Source organism: Pseudorasbora parva, chromosome 6, assembly GCF_024679245.1.
Source record: "Pseudorasbora parva isolate DD20220531a chromosome 6, ASM2467924v1, whole genome shotgun sequence".
Lineage (NCBI taxonomy): Eukaryota > Metazoa > Chordata > Actinopteri > Cypriniformes > Gobionidae > Pseudorasbora > Pseudorasbora parva.
In genome coordinates this window covers 21,835,698-21,856,124 of record NC_090177.1, presented here as the reverse complement: position 1 = coordinate 21,856,124, position 20,427 = coordinate 21,835,698, and the positions used below count along the sequence as shown (strand labels likewise).

The window sequence follows — 20,427 nt, the reverse complement described above, 5'->3', positions numbered from 1 at the left end:
GCATATTTTCCTATCCTGAGGTTCTAGTGCCCCTAGTGGTTGAAAGGAGGGCGTACAACTTGCTTGTCAGATGTTGGCAACAATTTCATTTGACTGGAAAATTATGAAACGCTCTCTTTAGTATGTATGAATGTGTGTGTGTGTGTGTGTGTGTGTGTACATATATATATATATATATATATATATATATATATATATATATACATATCTATATATTAAAATTTGGAGTTTATTGAAATTAAAAATTTGAGTTGATACAATGAAGGAAATTAGTTTAATAATTAGAAACCCAATATGCTTACAAAATCTTTTAATAAAGGTTGTCGAATCTCCAAAAATGTTCATTGTATTAACTCAAAATTTTAATTTCAATGAACTCAAAATTTTAAGGCAACCAGGTAACTTTTTTTTTTTTAAATCATTTTTTAGTGTGTGTATATTTATATAATATATATTAGCTCAATGAGAGAATGCAGACAAAACAATTACAATGTTCCACAGATTTTTTTTTTTATTGTCGGCAATACAAAAGTCAAAAATATGTCAACACAGAACTTGTCAGGGCAAATTTTTGAACCAAAAGGCAATAATCTGCCCTTCGAACACTGTTGTTTATAAAAAATAAAAAAGCATGGCCATTTTGAATATTTGAACTACAGTTAAAAACAACTTATAATATAAACATGATCATGTTTAAATAATATAAGATGAAGTACAGAGGTGGAGCATCTGGTCTGCATCAACAGATCAAAGATGAACATTTTCAAGTTCAAAGATGTATCATACAAAGATGGACATTTTTCAAGTTCAACCAAATATACACATAAATGACACGTAATTGTCTGCATAAATACAGCAGAGAAGGACAGTAACTGAACAAGATAAAACTCTTTGGTTCATTTTGTGGTGTTAATCCTGCTCCTTGCGTATAATAAAACCCCATCAAGTACACTTGAAGCAGATAGAGATAAGGCCACTTTAAGATGAATACAGGAAGGTACGTAGTTGTAATTCACATGAAACAGTGTTTAAAACGGGTATTTTAATAACTTGTTAAACAAGGCATTGTGTTTAAGTAATAAGACTTATGAGAAACAACGATGTATCGGTGCTTGGTGTCACATTTGCATTTATGGAAAAACTGCATAGCATGTTGGATAAAACAATGTGTATTCCATCTGTGCCATCTCTTAGTTTCTGTGGCATTTCGCTGGAGTCTGGAATACATTAGCGACACTAGTTTTCCTTTAAAGTGATTGCGAATGCTGAAGATTAAAAAAGTGTGAGGTTGAGTTCAGGTAGAACTTGCATAGAGACTGGCCTGAAAGTTTATTGTGCTTTATATTACGTGCTGAGCTGTTGCGGATTACTGATGACTCAATTGGACTCTGCAAACTGTTTAATCTCCCAAAGGATGTCATTATAAACAGAAAACAAAAACAAAAAAACAAGTGACAAGTAAAAAAAATATAGAAAAGTAAAAAAATAATATAAAATCTGTAAATTGTTATTGCAAAAGGCAAGCTCAATGACTTAGACAAAGCTGGCCTCTGACCACAATATTTATAATCACAAACTGTTTAAAGCCTCAAACCATCTAGCATAACCGCATATACTTTGTGCCGAGCAGAATTATGAGCTTTCGTGTTTGTTTTCAGGTCAGGAGGCGGAGTCTACTGTCATATGAGCCGCTTGTGTGTGATTGGCAGTCAGTGCTACACAACATGGAGGTTTGCCCTGGTCCGGCGGTGTAGGGATTATGGACCCCTGAGTTGTTCGAGTCTGCTGTAGACATCATCAGCCTGACTTAACTCTTCAAATACTGGGATGAGGTGAAGCAGCTCGGTGTCCTCCGAATCATCAAACCAGGAAAGAACAGGAACCTGTTAAAGGCACACAGGTTATTATATGCCTATGGCTTACTGGGTTTAAGATATAATCATTTTGGGATTATTTAAATATTAGTCAGTGCATTAAGTAAATTAAATGAACATATTTCAGTTGGTGGGTTAACAATATTTTGTACCGTATACAGTGGGGTCCAAAAGTCTAAGACAGCATTGAACATTTTCAATATAATTTCAAAGCTTTTGAACATTTGTTTACACGGTTGATAATGTATACAAGATATATATTTTTTAATAGAATACTTATTTGCTTCTATAAGAGAGATATATACATGATTTTTCAAAAGGTTGGTATCAGTAAAAATAAATGTAATATTTTTATGTATGTTTACCAATGCAGCATTTATTTGATCACAAATACTGTCAAAACAGTAATACTGAACGACTATTACAATTTCAAATTAATTTATGCAAAACTCAACATTTTCAGTCATTACAAAAAGTTTTAAGAAAATCTGTAACACTGTCTTTACTGTCATTTTTGAACAATTTAATGCATCAATAAAAGCATTACCTTTTGTCTATATAAATATGTATATATAGTATTTCATCTATCTATCTATCTGTCTATCTATCTACCTACCTACCTACCTACCTACCTACCTACCTATCCTTATACTTTTATTTATACTTTTGATCGATCATTCAAAAAAAATGTGCAAAAACCTAACCTTTCATTAAAGTTAAAGAATAGAAAGTCACACATTATGAAAAATGTTTTTCTCCGAAACATGTTGGCCATAATTACTGGCACCCCTAGAATATTTTATGAGTAAAATATCTCTTAAGTATATTCTCATTAATATTTACATTTTTTAGCACACCAGGGTGACTAGGAGCATGAAATTGTTCAGCTATGACTTCTTGTTTCACAGAGTATAAATCAAAGAATATAGTTCTGATGTGCAGTAAAAGATTGTTGAGCTTCACAAAATATAAAGTGACTGAAGGAAAATAGCCAAAGCACTGAAAATTCCCATTTCCACCATTATCTGCCTGGAAGAGGACGTGTCTATATTGCCTTAATGCACGGTGAGGGGGAGAGTTTGAGTGGAGAAGAGATCTCCAAAGATCACAGATGGAGAATCTCATAGATTAGTTGAGTCTTCTGGTCAGAAAGCCAGGTTTCTGTTTTTTTTTTAAAAACCCTACATTAAAGAAAAATCCTTCTTGCTCGGAACTTCAAACGGGACCTGGTTCTGTGGTCAGATGAAACTATAAAAAGAGCTTTTTGGCAGCAAATCCACCAGATGGCTTTGGTGCAAACAGGAATTTTACCCCATGTTCACAGTTAAAAATATTACTGGATCTTTAATATTGTGGGACATTTTTTTTTTTTTTTGCTGGAGGTCCAGGACATCTTATTCAGATACATGGTTCCAGCAAATACCAACAGATAAAAAAAAATGCTGGAATGCTCATCTGAGCCGTGGTTGAATCTTCTATCAGGACAACACAAAACAAGCATCTAAATCAACACAAAAATGTGTCACTTAGCATAATGAAGCTTTGTCCATGGCCATCCCAATCTTCTGACCTGAACCATATAGAAAATGAGTGGTGTGAACTGAGGAGAAGCACCATCATGAATCTGGGAATCTGAAGGATCTGGAGAGATTCTGTATGGAGGAATGGTCTCTGATCTCTTTGTCAGGTGTTCTCCAATCTCATCAGGCATTATAAAAGAAGACTCAGAGCTGGCAAAAGGAGGTTGCAAAAAGTATTTCATAAAAGGATGCCAATAATTATGGCCAACATGTTTTGGAGAAAAGCATTTTTCATAATTTGATGAACCCCCCCCCCCCCCCCCCCCCCCCACACACACACACACACACAAAAAAAAGGTTAGGTTTCTGCTAATTTTTTGAATGATAGATCAAAATGATAAACAATGCAGATTTTTTTTACAGCCCTATTGGAAATTTACCTGGGGTGCCAATCGTTTTGACCAAAACTGTTTATGTATAGATAGAATAAATACTATCATATACATACATACATACATACATATATGTAAGACTTTGGACTCCACTGAATATGTAAAATACAGTGAAATAAACAAGTGTTAAATAGGAAGAATCTACAGGGCAGGTTTTAACAAAAACCTAAATAGCAGCAGGACAGTGAAACCCACAGCATTCTCAGGGTGGAAGATGTAGGAGGCAGGGGAGTTGTCCAGGATCAGGGTTTTGTGGAGCTCACGGCCGAGGCGACTCAGGTCTTTAACATAGCAGCCTTGATAGAACACACAAGATTCACGGAACAGCCGCGTCCGGAACACGCCACACTGATCCAGCAGGTCGGTCACCGGGTCTGCATACTACCAGAGCCATGATTGTGGAGAAGGAGGGATGGGTTTAGGAAATGTGATACTGGAGAAGAAAATAAATCTGACACTACATGGGCACAACTCTTTAACACTAACTAACCAGCATCTAGTAAGGAAATTCTACCATTTTTCTAAAGAAACTTGAAATGTGATACGTTTCGATACCTTAGCAAGGCTGGCAGTGAACAGAACACATTCAAACAGTTCTCCCATCCTCTGGAGAAACTCATCCACGTATGGCCTCTTCAACACATACACCTAAAACACAGATGAGTTTGTTGTATATAAGACTAATGTATTTTAATGCATCATTAAAATGAACCCCGTTTCACAGACAAGGCTTAAGCTAGTCCCAGACTAAAAGCATGTTTGAGCTGTTTTAACTGAATGCAATTGTTTTGTCTCAAGATGTACACCAGTAATGTTTTTCTAAGGCACATTTGAAAAATATATGCTTAAATGTCAACACATCAAGGCCTAATCCAGGCTTAATCTCAGCCCTGTCTGTGAAACCAGGCAATAAAAATTATATAATTTCTTTTTTTTCTGTAAAATCACAAAACGTTGTGTTGTGCACTAAGGCGCTTCTAGTGCTGTTGCTCGTAGCCTCCTCCTGAAACAAGTAACCAAGAATAGGCCGTACTAGTGGGAACTAACCTATCCTGGATTACTTGAACCAGGCAGAGGCCAGTTCTGTGAAAAGTGGGCGGGAACAACAAAGGTTTAGGGAATATTTTAATGCGAATTCAATCTACACATTTTAAAAAACAGAAGTATTCTGGCTGCACTGATTTTTATCACCATTTCAGGAGTAAAACAAAAGAATCAATGGACAAATTTTGCCTCTTGTGGTTGTACACAACATGACATCACAATCCTCCTCCACTGCTGAAGTGTTATTCTTCCATAAATCCAGCAGAGGGTGCTCATCGTTCACTTTTGGATATAGAACAACATCTCCACTGTTTCCTCGAGCAGATGTCCTGCACACTTCAAGTCAATGCGCACTGGCAGGGGATTACTGGTGTTTCTCACATACACAAACATTTATCAGATCTCACCTGGTGTGTGGTCCCCTCAATCTCCACAGGCACAATGAAATCAGCATTGCTTATTGGCTACAAAAACAATGTGGATATGGAAACAGTTATTAACCCTATTGTTTACAGGCAAATGGTATAATTATTGAACAGATAATATTTCATGTATGCAGCTATTCTGAAATTATCATTTACATAGTATTTCCATTAAAATGTTACATTTACAATATCAATCAGTGTTGCTGGGTGTACCTTAAAAGAACTATGCACCAGTGTTTCATCCAGATCAATGACCACACAGATCTTCCCTTGGTCCTGAGAGGTCACTGCTGGCAGCAGACACTCTCCTGGTATCTACAGGGGAGACAAGAACACAGAGGGTCAACAACACCAAGGAAAATGTATATTTGATTCACACACAAAAAGTGTATTACGTTTCATTTTACACATTCAAATTATAAATAGTTTTTATATTTAATATTTGTATGAATTTACCCAAATATATGTGGTGTAATATTATTTGTATTAAATACTAATTGGTATTAATTTAATAATTTACATATAAAAATAATAGGTTCCTATAATACTTTGGCAATTGTCCCATTGTCCTCGGGCGCTAGCAAGGCATCATGGGTAGGTGACGTTGGCAGTTGGGCATCTTGAGCTCGAAGGCAACAGATGAGCTTTTTGAAGATATTCCGACTTCCAGGTTTCTGAGGCGAGTTTTTATTCACCTGATCTGTTTGAAAACAATAAAACCATTTTTAATGCATAATTTGCATATATTAGCTTGTATTTAGCATATATATAGCATAAAAAGGCTCGTTGAGGGGTTTATAAACAACCCCGCTTGACTTCCATTAAGTCCTGTGCATTAGTTTATATTAATATTTTCAATTAACAACTTTAGTCTCCAACAAAACATATGATAAACAAAACTTAAATTCACATTCACCAATCAGCTAGATACATTTGCATCGAATACGCCACTGAGGCTTGATGGATCTTTTAAATAATTCAGAGCACTGGCATGAATTGTATGTTTTCGTCAGTAAATGCGGCGCCTATCAACATCAAAATGACCAAATGCTCAGCCGCCCCTCTCCAGAGATGGCACACGTTGCACAGAAACAGAAAATCTGTTTTAAATGAGACTGCTGGCCACGGCTGGTATATGTTATATAATCTCAGAGGGCGGGAAAGCCCACACATTTCAGCTGTACCTTCAGAGCAAAACATATACACACACACACACACACACACACACACACACACACAAAACTCCTGCCATTTCATCACAGAAGAGTCTGGCTGAAACAAGCCCTCGAAGTGCAAATGCCACAGACGTAACTCCTATCCACAGAAATAAGAGCTTCGTTTTGTAACACAACATCTGTAGCCAGCTTTGTTGAGCATTACAAAGGGGCTCCTTGCATATTTAGGGGGCTTCTGCATAGTTTTGCTGGCAAATATTTGCATGTAAGAGGAACATGGGTTTGTTCAGACATGTCTGTTGAGATTCCCAAGAAGCAAAAATGAAAAAAATGGGCATAAAAGCTCTTGCAACATGAAAGTACGCCATGCAGTGATTAGAATCTGTTTTTTTATTTTTTTTTATTATTCCTATGGTGATGTAACTTCAGTCCTAGTAATCATTTTTTTTCTCAGCAGAAGGAATTGACCATAATGTGAGCAGGGCTGATCCCAGGCACCTCTTCCTATGGCACTTATGTAGCCATAGGAATCATCTTATGTAACATACGAGCAGCATGTACAGCAGAGGGAGGATGAGAGAAAATGGCCTCCTTCGTCATCATTTACTCTGTGCTGTATTTGCCCATCTGTACACTCTCTGATAACGCCCTGCTTAACAAAAGGACTCAGGAAATGGAGTACAAGGAAAACGTATCCATGAATTCAAATGCACTTTCTTGACATTTGTCACATGCATTTCAAGCCATATTGTCAAGCTTTGTGAGAGGAGTGGAAGGAGTGTTTTGTTAAGGACCGTCAAAGGTTTTGCTAGAAGCTTTTAAAGGGTCAGTGTTTCTAGCTATTACATTTCTGCTCATATCTAAACAAATGAGAGTATGTTTTTTTTAATTGACTTCCCAAAAAATATAGAAGTTACTAATTTAATCCTCTGCAATTTGTCATCAATTTTCCTAGATAATAAAGATCTCCAAGACGAATTAAATGCCAAGCATGGGTTTGAGTTTCAGGTTGTCTGTAACTGGAGTCCAAGGAATCTGTTAAGAAAACAATATGTTCTTGATATTTATAATTAGATAAACCAGCTAACTTAGATTTTTTTTGCTCAGTTGTGTTGCATGTGTCTAACACGGGCATAACAGCAGCAATGTTTTCCTAGACAAAATGTCTTAGATTTGGTCTACAACAAACCAATTTTAAACATAACGCATTACCAATACATATGGAAGCGATTGTTCAGGCATTCACATGGCTGCCTAAGCACTGGCCTAAACTCATTTCTAATGCACTTAAGTATATCAAAATGGGGTTCCTAATAAACAGCATGCAGTGAGTATATAGTGACTTAATAGTTACAGACCGCAATTACAATCAGGTTAATAAAATATGTGGTCATTTTGAGATTATCTGAATTTTCTATTTATCTTCTCATTTGTTATCATTAAATTATATTACGTCTATATTAGCATTACATCTCCTGTCAGTCACCCTGATCTCTAGATCATGCATCAGTTTTGGTTGTTGAAAAACATCCATATTGGCTGACCATTATATTTCAACTAAGTATTGCTTTTCATTGCATTTTTCACTCCATTATGAGGTATATCAACTAAACCATAGCTGGATACTCAGCTGATGACAAGTTAAGACATAAGTCTACTACATTATACATTTCTAAACCGAGTCCTTGCTTAATCTGGATACTGTTAATGCAATGAATTCAAAGTAATTTAATCAAATTCCACAAGGTACTATACACACAACTTTACATAAACATTACAAACATTCTTTGCAGTTGGTATGTTTGACAGGTCAATGATGACACTCATGGTTTTTTGAACAGATCTATTGTTATTTAAAAATACTTTAAGAAATGCATTTAATACAGAAATGGCTTGAATGCATGGCTTTTATGATATTTCATGTTTTCTAAATTAAAGGTAAAAACGAGGTAGTGGAACTGGAGATTGTAAAACAGAAAACAGTTTCTTTAAAAAAATTAATTCTTAAAATTAAGCATACACATGTATTATTATCTCTCCAAATTGTTATTTTTATCATTATTATTATTAATATTTGAAAAACTTCTAACAGACAAATTAAAGTCAGTGTGACATCACAACAAGCGGGAAGCCATTTTGTTGACATGTCACTAAACAGAGGACCCCTTTAGACCCTGATGGCTTTCAATTGCAGCCATTTGGTTTGTTAAAAACATACTGTAGTAGACAATTTTGAAGCACCTTTTTGATATTCAAATGCATTCAATTTTTTACCTTGCAAAAAAATAGCTGAAAATATTTTTTTTTAAGACGAGTACACTTGTATGCAAAATGTGAAAAGAAAGAATGTAGTGCTTTTTACTTGGTTAAATCACTTGACATTGAATCAAAATATTTGCACAAAATGTTATATATAAATAAAAAAACTTAATAAAGAAATTCAAATATTTGAATTTTTACGTTTAAACGTGTGTATCATGAATACAAATATCATGAATACAAATATTGTGTATTAGAAACTAACTGGCACATATGTTTTAAATTATATTTAAAAATGTATGTAATCTTTTTATATTACTTTGCCTTACATTTGCACTAATTCATCTGTCCACATCCCGAGCACCATAATTCCCGAGAGCCTTTGCTATTATGGGACACACACAAAACAAAAAAACAAGAAAAAAAGGTCACACTGGACACTTGATGCCAGCGAGTACAAACCGAGTTCAATGGGTCTTCAAGGATTTTGTGCAGACTTGGCTTGGCCATTTTCCCAACATTATGGCTGCTCGTAATTCACCACTACAGATCGTAAACATCTGTAATAACAGTCAAATTGACACCAGTTAAGCATGGCCATACTAGAACGAGTTATGCTTATATCGTATTTGCGTAAGATCTAAAATAAGCGCACAGCTCTGCGCATATTGACGATACACAAGATAAACACTGGTCAAAACACCGAGAGGAGATAGACTGGCCCTCAGGGTAGCAAATACGGGGTTACAAAATGGTTACTTTCCGCATAATGCTTGTTTTCCGCCCAACTCTGTGGCCTTTACTAGTTAAACATCTAGATAAGGCCTTCATTAACCGTTAAGGTTTAAACGTGTGTAATGGTAGCGTCGCTCGGCAGATGGAGGGCGTGTGCTGAGGGGTGTGTTGTGCATTCCAGCGCGGCACCTTGCGCTCTCCATTAGGCCGATGTTTTTCCACATTTCAACTCGATATTTTGTACAGTTTAACTTCAGTACGAGTGTGAGATGTGGGTGTGTAGGTAAGTCGATTAAACAGAAAATGTTTTTGAAACATAATCTGCATAACATTAAAACAACATGCCACTCAAATTATCCATTAACCAGGCGATGAAACGACGTCCACAGAAGAGGAAACAACATGAAACGCGAATTAACATTGGTTACACGTTTTAAAAATGACCGAACACCAAAATTACATCTATTGTGAAACGAATCTATCAATAAATGAATAGTGAAATAAATCAATAGAAAATAATTGTTTATTAAAACACATTAAGGTAACGTTACCCAAAAAAAAAAAAAAAAAATACTGATAAAAATATTCAGAAAGAAAATACAGTCTGTTTCTGCAGGTCGTCTAAAATCGTTTTAAAAACTGATCATATTACGTAAACATTCAGCAATGCCTGACTGCAACAGCAAAGCATTTATAAATAATAAAATTAAGTTACACTGAGATTTATCTTTAGTATATTCCATGCAAAAACAAAGTGCTTAAATATCCTGAAATATGACATTGAGCGTTTTTACATTTCGCTGCTCGGAGGGGAATTCGTCAAGTTTCAACGGTCGGAACTTAACGAATTCCGCTCGCGACTGTGACATGTCAATCAGCTTAATATGACAAATAACTGTCACAGCGCGAACATCGAACATGTTCGAATCGCACATCGAACAGTGGCGCGATAATGGCGATAGTTAGAGTTGACAGCAGCGCTGAAACATCTCTGTATAACGTTAGCATGTGACAGTGCATTGCCTACCTGTTTTCGAAGACAACCGAGAATCCTCTCTCTGCACTTGAGTGATGATAGAACTTTCCATCTAACAAACGCACAGCCCTCAACGTCCAACCAACCTTTTCCAGCGACGAACAGTCGGCCCGCATTTAGTGGCATTAAAAGCTATCGAGGATTGAAAATGAATAATTTCCGTCCGCACAAAAATATCTCAAACCTACGGCGACGAATTATTTTGATATTTATTTATTCCCGCCTTCTATTCTCTTCCACATGGGAGGGGCATGGCACTTTGTTTTTGTTTTATCTTATCTGCTATTTTCTAGGCTTCGCGTCTCGGTTTACTTTATCGCTCGTATATTTATCCATAGCCCCCTCTAGTCTAGGTAAAGCCCTCACTTTTTCTCCAACAACATGGAGAATCCAGGCGAAAGAAGAAAAACAACCGAGGACATGGGGCAAGGACGGTTTCAAGTCCCCCTTACTACAGATAAACAACCCCGCAACTGGGGTAGATCCAAAATAGAATTTTCAGAAAAGACACGACCAATTCGCTCCGATGTATAATTTAAGAAGACAAGAAGCGAAAATAGCCGTTAATTGATGATTTTTATGTTTTTCCGTGTATTGTTTTGCTTTGGACGGACTGGGGGGGGGCGCCTTGAAACAGCTGGCCGTTTCGGATTGGATCATCAGGAAGTGGGAGTAGCTGAAGCATTCTTCTGTTCTGCACACTCCACACCGAAAAACATTCCAGTGCTGGTTTTGTCGCAAATCAGTATTCAGAAGCTGTAGTCCTATTAAATCTAAATTACAGTGCTGGAATGCTAATTTAATAATGAGGAAATTGCGAAGGAAATGAGTGATGCGACTGAATTAGTAATATCTGAGAAAATGCTCATGTTTTCAAAACGCGTCACACACAATCCACCTAATCATTTTCCTACTGATCCTCCTCCTCATCACTGTAATTGTGACGATGATGTTGATGATGATGAAGAGGATTAAGGTATATATCGATCAAATCAAAATATTTGCTAGTATTATTAGTCCACAACTTGAGCAATTCTGTGCTAAAATTGATTATTAAATACTTGAATAAACAAATAATAAGCATTACTCTAACATTAAAAGACAAAGTGTCATTTTAGTGTATTAAAAATGCTAGAGCACAGTCAAATTATTAATTTAATTAAATCAAATTTGTTTTGAATAATACAAATAGCCTAAACAAATGATGATAAATGCTGTTTTGTAATTACTCAAATTAATGCAAGTGTAATTTTGATTCCAGCATGATCTTATGAAGTAAGACATTACTAAAATCTTTTCATTAATCAGGTCATTAAACATTTTAGATTAGATAACAACTTGATGCTTTGACAGTACTTCATGTCCTGATCTGAAACGTAGTTGGTCAAGGCATCATTGTAAAACTGCCATTGACTGCTGTGAGATACATTTCTAAACTATGAAAGTTTAATTACATTTGACCTGCCCTAATTACCCTGTATAATGCCTAGCACAACCCATTTAGGTGCTAATTTAATGATGCAACTAATTATGTCCAAAGAAAAACGTGCAGCTGCATTTACTGCAATGAATAATTTCAATGAACGTTACACATTTGTTTATTAGTCAAGGTGCCATTATTTTAGTGCATGTTTTCAAACTGTTCCCTTTCAATCAAGGGAACAGAGGTAGAGAATGGTAAATGTAAGCAATAAAAGAGCCACAGACTTTTTACCAGCCTGAGTACTGCCCAGAACTCCTATGTTGGAAATCTATTCTATTCCCAAACGGGACCAATTCTATACCACAAAACCAAGACATAAACAAGAACTGTTTGCAGAAATGTGGAAGTTGTGCAGATGTCAGATATGTGACTAAAATAAGTGTAAGCCGGAGAGTTCCAAAACATGTTCTGCTTTTGAAAGAAGTGTTTTTTGCAACTCTCCAATGGCAGGCTTGCATGGGATCACTAAAGAACCCTTTGCTTTACATTGCATCACAATATCAAACCATTTCAAACTAACATTTTCACAGAAGGAAATAAAGAAGACACTAAAATCTGCTTTTATGGTAAAAGAAGCTTTTTCAATTCTGCATCATTATTAGCAACATATTTAGCTTTTTTATAACTTCATCGGTTCATTGCATATTAAAGCGTTTATGTATTACAGAAACTGTAACGATTCCTTGCTGTATACAGTGCCCCTTGTTTGTCCTGTCGACTAAGCATTCCACAGAGGTCAAAGCTGAGAGATAAAGACTCTTAATGAAGCTCTATCTTGATTTAACACGAGTCGAGATGCTGGCACTCTCTAAAAAGACTTAATATTTTAATAGAGTCAGCGAATAAACTGGATGAAAAAAATATTACAGTCACTCGTATGATGGAAGTAATCATAGAAAGCATTGACGGATGCTTTTCAGAGACAAATTCTAATGATTCAAATAATTATTGTTCTTTTGTGTAATTTGTTTTCACAGGAGAAAGACACAAAAATGATATTTCCATGACTCGGTCCATTTCTCATAATTTACATTTACAACAATATAGCTACGTAAAGAGCACAATTTTGTGAATCTGTAAAATAACATCATAGAATTGTACCTGCATGCAAAAAGTTCATTAAACTCAAATGGTAATCCTAGAACTTGCCCCAACCAAAAAGGGCAACCTAATTGTTGTGTTTTTATAAGGTTACAATTCTGGATTGGTGCCTTGAACAAGGACAGGGCGAAATTAGAACCTGTTCCCTAAGACTTAAGCATCTCTGGTGTACATATCAGGACAAGCAAACAAGAAAACTGACCAGCTGTTTAACATAATCATGAAGTTTATTATATATTAAAAAAATCCCTATTCAAAAGTTCTATTTTTTTTTTAAATGTTTTTGAAAGTCTGTTCTGCTGACCAAAGTTGAATTTCTTTGATAAAATATTTTGAAAAAAATAAAAATAAGATAACATTCTGAATATTAAAAAAACATAATATAACAAAAAAATATCCCATGCGCGCACACACACACACACACACATTTATATATAATACATTAATATAATACAAATATAATTATTTAATATGGAAGCAATGTTATATGTATTTATTTTAATAGTACAACATTAACTGTAATGCCAATGCACTTGTCTTGCAGTATAGTAACTGTAAATAAAAGATATATGGAAAGCAATCAGTCATATCCAACCCGTGTCCAAGTGTTGAAATGACGAGATATCTTCAGGATTCATTCAGTCTCTTCAGGCTCTTTGTACATATCAATAATCAGTGAACAGGATATAAGCTACTTAATCCTAGAGCCCTCCACCCTCAGTGACTTACAGTCCGTGCACTCAATGACCTGAACACATATGCTCAACTAGAGCTGTGCCCAGATTGACCAAATCTGAGGTTTCTGTAAGGCTCAGACTCAAGTCTGAACCCATGTGATTTGCAGGAAGGGGAAGGAGACCCCCTCCCACAATCACTCTCTCCCCCACTCCCCAAACCTGCCCCTGAGTGGCCCCTGCCAGGCTCTGTTTCCAGGAAAGGGGCCTAGTGGACAGGCGCAGGGGCCTGCGTCAGGGAGAGCCTGGCTCATTGAGAAAAACAAAAACAGAGAGGGGAGGTGGGAAGACTCTCCCTCCTTACATAACAGTCTCTAGCAGTGAAAAAAAGCTTCTCTCTACCACCACCGTACTTGAAACCCGTCTGTCTGCTCTTTACACAATGCCACACCCTATAGTAGGGCTCTGCTAAAACTTCATTATTTGGGACTGTTTTATTTATTAGACAAAGAAAGACTCCTTTTAATAATTTAAAGATTGCCAGCTGGATTCTCATTAGATGCACTGAGCGTGGAATAAATGACACACACGTTTAACATTTGCAAAAATCGTTGCTGCTGTGTGTGGATTTTAAGATGACAATAAATAATAGCTGAAGGTAAATCAGATATTGCAACAGATAAGTGTGAAGAGCATGTAATAATATGTTTAGGGTCGTAGAGTTCGGAGGCACATATGATGCTCATACCTACACTCATGAATTTTGACACTTTTCTGCCTCCCTGAGGTTACACTAGAAACTTCAGGAAGTGAAAATAATAGGCTTGTTGTGAAGATTCTTTTCAACCTTTATATTTAGTTAATTAAACCATTTTAGTCAAGGTGCTTTCATCCAAATCATCTTACAAATGAGGAACATAGCATGCAATGATACATTTATCAAGAGTCAGTAGTATTCACAGTGTCAAAGTGCAAATTAGAGAAGTGCAAAAGTGAAATTCAGAAAGTATAACGTTCAGAAGTATATTTAATTTAGTAATGAAATTAGATTCACTGACTGTAAATCAAGTGTAATTCCCAGGAGTGTGATTTGACATTTGCAGATTTTGCACAGCAAGACAGTTAAACATATACAGATATAACTACATTAAAATCTAAATCATGTATCAATATTTAATTGGAATGTCTAAATAATGTTAAGGTGTAAAATGTATATTTGCTCTGGAAATTGATTAAAGACACAAGAATAAAGATACAAGGTAGCCAATTCAAATTTAATGTCTAAAATAATAATTATATAGTGAACTACAATTACTGACTGTACTTGCATTTTATAATAATAAAAAGACAATCAGCCTGCCTGTTACCTCTCTAATCTGGAACAAATGTTTCAAGTGTTACCAGTGTTCACAGTTCACAGCATAACCTTTAGCTAATTTGAAAGGTAATGTAATTTCATGCATCGATTATGAATACTGTAGCATAAATACAGAACAACAATATGAAAATATATTATTTCAAAATAATGCAAAACAATGCATTTAAAAGCTTCATAACATTCAGCTCTCCCCTTTTTTAAACTTTAAATTAGGCAAGTCAATTGAACTTCCATACAATGAATGTAAGATATAATCAGTAAATGTTCAATGCAAAGATGGTCAACACATTAGCAGCTATATTTTAACATCCAGAATAACACATAGTGGGAGTTGTTTACAAAAAAGAATCCAAAAATAGCTAATTCATATAGCAAAAAATAAATTTGGAGTCTTAAACCATTACAAAAAACCCCAAAACTAGAGCTCAAATTTATACACAGATAGTCAGGAGGACATATTAGCCTAATTCTTTTTAAGGCAAATGTGTATTTTAATAAAACTTTATTATCAAATCCAGAAAATACATATAATAGTTCTTCCATTTTTAAATTATATTTCCTAATAAAAATTGAATTCCCCTCAAAACATTTCTGTTATGCTAAATTTAAAACACTTTGAATTACTTTTAATAAACTCTGACAGGTGCAATGGAGCAACATCAATGTCAACAGAGAATAAGCTGCTGACTGGAAGACATAGCTAAGGTAACAGGGTCAATTCAATTCTTAAAAGTAATAAAATAATATTCAGGCTATATACAATTGTGATTTTAACATACCTCAAAAGAATGTTGGTAACCAAAAAGTTGATGAACACCATTGACATCCATACGATCTCTTTTTCTATTATGGAAATCAATGGGTGTCGTCTAGTTACCAACATTCTTCAAAATATCTTCTAATGTGTTCAACAGAAGGAAGAAACTCATACAGGTTTGGAACAACTTGATGGAGAGTAAATGATGACAGAACTTTTGAGTGAACTATTTCAATATTATTTCTTTACTAGACTTTTAGACTGCCTTGCATTTGATGATTTCAAATAGAAGTGTCATTATAGTTTTCACAAAATTACAACCCAAATCATTGCTCGCCATCTTTGGAAATAACACACAGCTCTGGAAGCTCAAACCCTGTCAAAAGCAACCCACCCAAAAAGTGAATTCATTTATATATTATGGCACTCCAATTAACTACAGTATTTACATTAATCTATTTTTTTAATCAATGGAAAACACTCTTTCCCCTCACCAATTCCTCATATACAGACATTTCATTTAATTATCAACACTCAAAAAATTCATGAATGTGTCTAACATTAATTATATAGGACTTTATGGAGCTCACATATATGACATTATGAAGGCAGAGTCCTCGTAATATGTCATACGTGCACATTGCAACATTAGATACGTTTTTGTGGCTTGCCGGTCCGTACAGTTACAAACACGTCCAAAGCACTTGTTGATCCCCATTTGGGAAGCAAGCAAGGACCAACATCATCCTTGTGACACTCTAGGGATATATACATGCCAGGGATATATTAAGACTCAATTAAGACTCTTAAAACTCCTCATGTACGTTACGGGCATAGTCCATGAGTTTGCTCCCAGTGAAATACTCGCTATATTTAAGGATCTCCTCTAGTTCCAAGTTGTGGTTTTGGTTCTCATCTGCCACAGCAATCATCTGCTTGGCTTCATTCAGAGCATTGTACTCATTCATAGGGTCCATGTACTCCTGCAGGACAGAGAGAGTATCAGCACGAGACAGATATACATGTAAATGATTCATGTAAATAAAGTGCTCTAATCTATTAACAATAGTGATAAAAGAGGACCAACCTCCAACTCTTCCATGGTTACAATCGTATCATGGTTAGCGTCAATTACATCTTCAAACTCCTTCTTTCTTTCACGAACCCAGTCGTCATCAATGTCTTGGGCCTGCTGATTCTCCACAGTTCCCATGGGAAGGGAGATAAATTCGGCAAGAGTCAACTTTCCATCTCCATCTTGATCTGTTTAGGAATTTATAACATATAGTTCACTTAAGTCAAGTCCCTTTATTTATATAGTGCTTTATACTATACAGATCGTTTCAAAAAAGCTTCACAGTAATAAAATAATTATGCAAACTTGAGAAATATGCAAATATGGGAAATATGAGATAATTATGCTTATGTTTGTTCAATGTTGATTTAGTTCAGTCTTGATTATTTTTGGGGAAAGTTACTTTTAAAAGTAATGTGTTACAAATATTGTATAGCTAGTTGCATTACTTAGTTATTTTTTATGGAAAGTAAGGCATTACATCACTTTTGCATAATTTTTTGTTGACTGAGCTGTTTTTTTTAACAGCAACGCAAACTAAAAAAGTTCTGTTTTTGGGAAATGTCATTAGATTTGCCTTTCACACAAAGTCAAATGACTTCAACAATCTTACTTCAGCAATAAAAGCAAAAAACAAACACAGAGACAAATGGGGTTTAAATAAAGTAATTTTTGCCTATTATGGTTATAAATTATGCATTATTTACCATTTTAATTATTGCAGGTTTTCTTAACAACTTGCATTTCACTGTTTTTATTGATTTTGAGGAATACTGAATCTGTTTTGTAAAAATGCTTTTGACATTAGCCATCATGTTTACACAGCACACACAAAGCCTCATGTACCTTACTCCCGATTTCTCTCAACAAGGGGACAGGAGACATGTCAGTCAATACATGGTAAAACGATTACTTTGTAATCGTAACGATTGTGTATTTGAAAAAGTAACTCAGATAGTTTGCGTTAAATTTAAAAGTAATGCATTACTTTACTCATTACTTGAAAAAAGTAATCTGATTATGTAACTCGAGTTACTTGTATGGCGTTCCCCCAACACTGGTCTCGATGTTGCAAAATTCATAAATTACAGAACAAAGTTGATTAAATTCAAAAAAGCTATGAAGCAGCTCTAGAAAAGACAATACAAATCACAAAAAAAGTTTGGGCATGTCTTTGGTATGAATTTGCTTACCAAGATCACGGACGATCTCCTTGACCATGTATCTGAGCATGCCTTTACTGTGCTCTGGGTGCAGGAACGAGAGGAACTCCTCTTCATTCAGCAGCTGGTCAGCTGGAGGGTTATCTGCCTGGAACCAGCGATCCTTCAAGCTTTCCAACACCTCCTGAGCTGTGGTGAGGCCATGTTTTATTTATGTCATTAGAAATGGCTTCGTTAACAGTACCATACCAGACAAATACATAATCTACATTACAACTTACTTTCTTCATCCACTTTCAGTTCTTCATTGTTTTTTATCTTCTCAGCCACTTCTTTCTCATTGAAACCTTTGCTGGCTAAAAACTTCACACGGTATTCATCCCAAGTTACATGTCCTGAGAGAGCACAAATTGAGCAGTTTCAGTTAAACTTCTTTCACATCACCAAAACAGTAAAGACCAGATACGCGTTATCAAAACATGGAAATCAAAAAATATTTTAATATAGCACGGGTCTAAATAACATACACCTACCATCCTGATCAGGGTCCACGGCACGAAAACTGAGCTTGTTTTCTCTAACAGCTTCCTGAAAATGTTCTTCTGTCTTCTCCATGATCCAGCGCTGCATTTCTTTAGCACTGACACTCCTGTCTTTATTAATATCCACCCTAGAAACAATGTAGCAATTAGATAATTAAAAAGTAATCTTCAATGTAATCAAACATTTACTTAATGGCTAAGTGTGACTGTTTTTAAAGTCAGCATGAACTTTCTAAAAGCATTTTGATGATATTATTGCAAATGATTCACCCATGCATGTTTAATGAAAATAACAAAAAAGTAAATGTAATTATACTATCATTCTTCTGATGACTCAAGTCTTCTGATGAAAATGACTTTTGTCCATCCAGTCATTAACTGACTGACAGATAGAACCAAAACCTGCCTTACACTTTTTTTCTTTTTCGATAATGTTCACTTCCCATTTCACTGAGATGTACTCAGTGAAATGTAAATCTTTAACTTTATTGTTCAGGATGACATACATTAATTGCTTACTGTTCATTGGGTTAAGCTACAAATGCCTTTAGAATAACACCCAAGCACATCATGGGAAAATCTAATTGTTTCCACAGCTGTACACCTACTTGGTGAAGATTTCAATGAGCTTCTTCCTGTTCCGCCTGGGTTCTGAGTCTTCCTCAAACTCTTCTATCTCCTTCCCCAGAAACACCTCCTGATGAAAGTCTTTATTGAGGTGGCCGTCCATCTCCATCTTCACACCGTTCAGATGGTCAGGTGGAAGGATCTCATTGTCCTCCTTACTGTTGCTGGGGTGTTTGTCTTTTAATGCTGATATATTTGCAGGCCTGGCCTGAACATTTAGAGCCAGCATCACAAATACTGCCAAAGTTGAGGCGCACAGGCGGCTAAGCTGAGATCTTCTCCAGCTGAACATGGTGTTACTGATAGCCTAAATGTCAAAACAGCTGTTGAAACTAAGAAAAGAAGAAAAAAAATATTAAAACAAGCATAAGAAGACTTCGAAACATAATATTCAATGAGAGTGCAGTTTACTGGTGAAAATTAAACATCTCAGACTAAGCTGTTTTAAGAGTTTAGAGAGATTATGGGCATGTTCTTGGAAAAGACTGGAAAAACAACTTAGGCCAGTAAACCAATTGTATGTGAGTATATACACATGATGAGATCGAACAGAAAACTTTACTAATCTAAGTCGTGATAAATTGGCATAAGTATAACAATTAATGATTTATTTCGTCAGTGAACCAGTTATATCGGCTACCGTTTTATCAGTTAGTTTTGAATATGCATCAGAATATATTTGACAACACCTGCTGAACGAATAAATGCCACTTGTGAATGTAAATATATAACTTACCTAATCGCCTGTTTGAAAGGTCCTTTCCAAAAATCAAATGTCAGATGATGAGTAAGTAGAAGGCAATGGGCTAATGTATTTGAAGCACCCTGAGCGTACTGTTTATGTGCAGCTCATCGCGCAGTTCCTGTACACGTCGCCACTCGAGACCAAACGATGGTCACTGGAGCGGTTTATGGCCTTGCAAGTGACGTCCTCCCTCTCTAGACTCAGATAACACACAAACAGATACAGGAAAAACCGACAACCACAAGAATTCAGAGAGACTGACAGCAGAAAAGGCGTTCAAGAAAGAAACATTGCTACGTTATCATCAATCGCGCATCTTCTTCTTGTATCGCATGAGGTGAGCGGGGCAACGCGTATATCGC

The 20,427-nt window shown here is 35.7% G+C and overlaps 2 protein-coding genes across 3 annotated transcripts; both read right to left on the bottom strand.

Moving 5' to 3' along the window:
- Window positions 1–485: 485 nt before the first annotated feature.
- On the bottom strand, window positions 486–11,081 carry ctdsp2 (CTD (carboxy-terminal domain, RNA polymerase II, polypeptide A) small phosphatase 2). Its single transcript, XM_067446188.1, has 7 exons — window positions 10,512–11,081; window positions 5,864–6,015; window positions 5,529–5,630; window positions 5,298–5,354; window positions 4,402–4,494; window positions 4,042–4,227; window positions 486–1,883 (listed from the first exon to the last, which is right to left on the bottom strand). Exons 1-7 carry the CDS (start codon window positions 10,570–10,572, stop codon window positions 1,758–1,760), a joined length of 777 nt encoding a protein of 258 aa, XP_067302289.1. The 5' UTR covers window positions 10,573–11,081; the 3' UTR covers window positions 486–1,757.
- A 3,952-nt stretch (window positions 11,082–15,033) lies between these two features.
- sdf4 (stromal cell derived factor 4) lies at window positions 15,034–20,427 on the bottom strand. 2 transcript variants are annotated; one of them, XM_067446183.1, is made up of 7 exons: window positions 20,065–20,427; window positions 19,302–19,652; window positions 18,685–18,821; window positions 18,433–18,546; window positions 18,182–18,340; window positions 17,001–17,176; window positions 15,034–16,896 (listed from the first exon to the last, which is right to left on the bottom strand). In XM_067446183.1, the coding sequence occupies exons 2-7, from the start codon at window positions 19,610–19,612 to the stop codon at window positions 16,720–16,722; spliced, it is 1,074 nt and encodes a 357-aa protein (XP_067302284.1). In that variant the 5' UTR covers window positions 19,613–19,652; window positions 20,065–20,427; the 3' UTR covers window positions 15,034–16,719. The 2 variants fall into 2 exon arrangements, with proteins under 2 accessions (XP_067302284.1, XP_067302282.1); XM_067446181.1 differs by having other exon boundaries at window positions 20,057–20,426.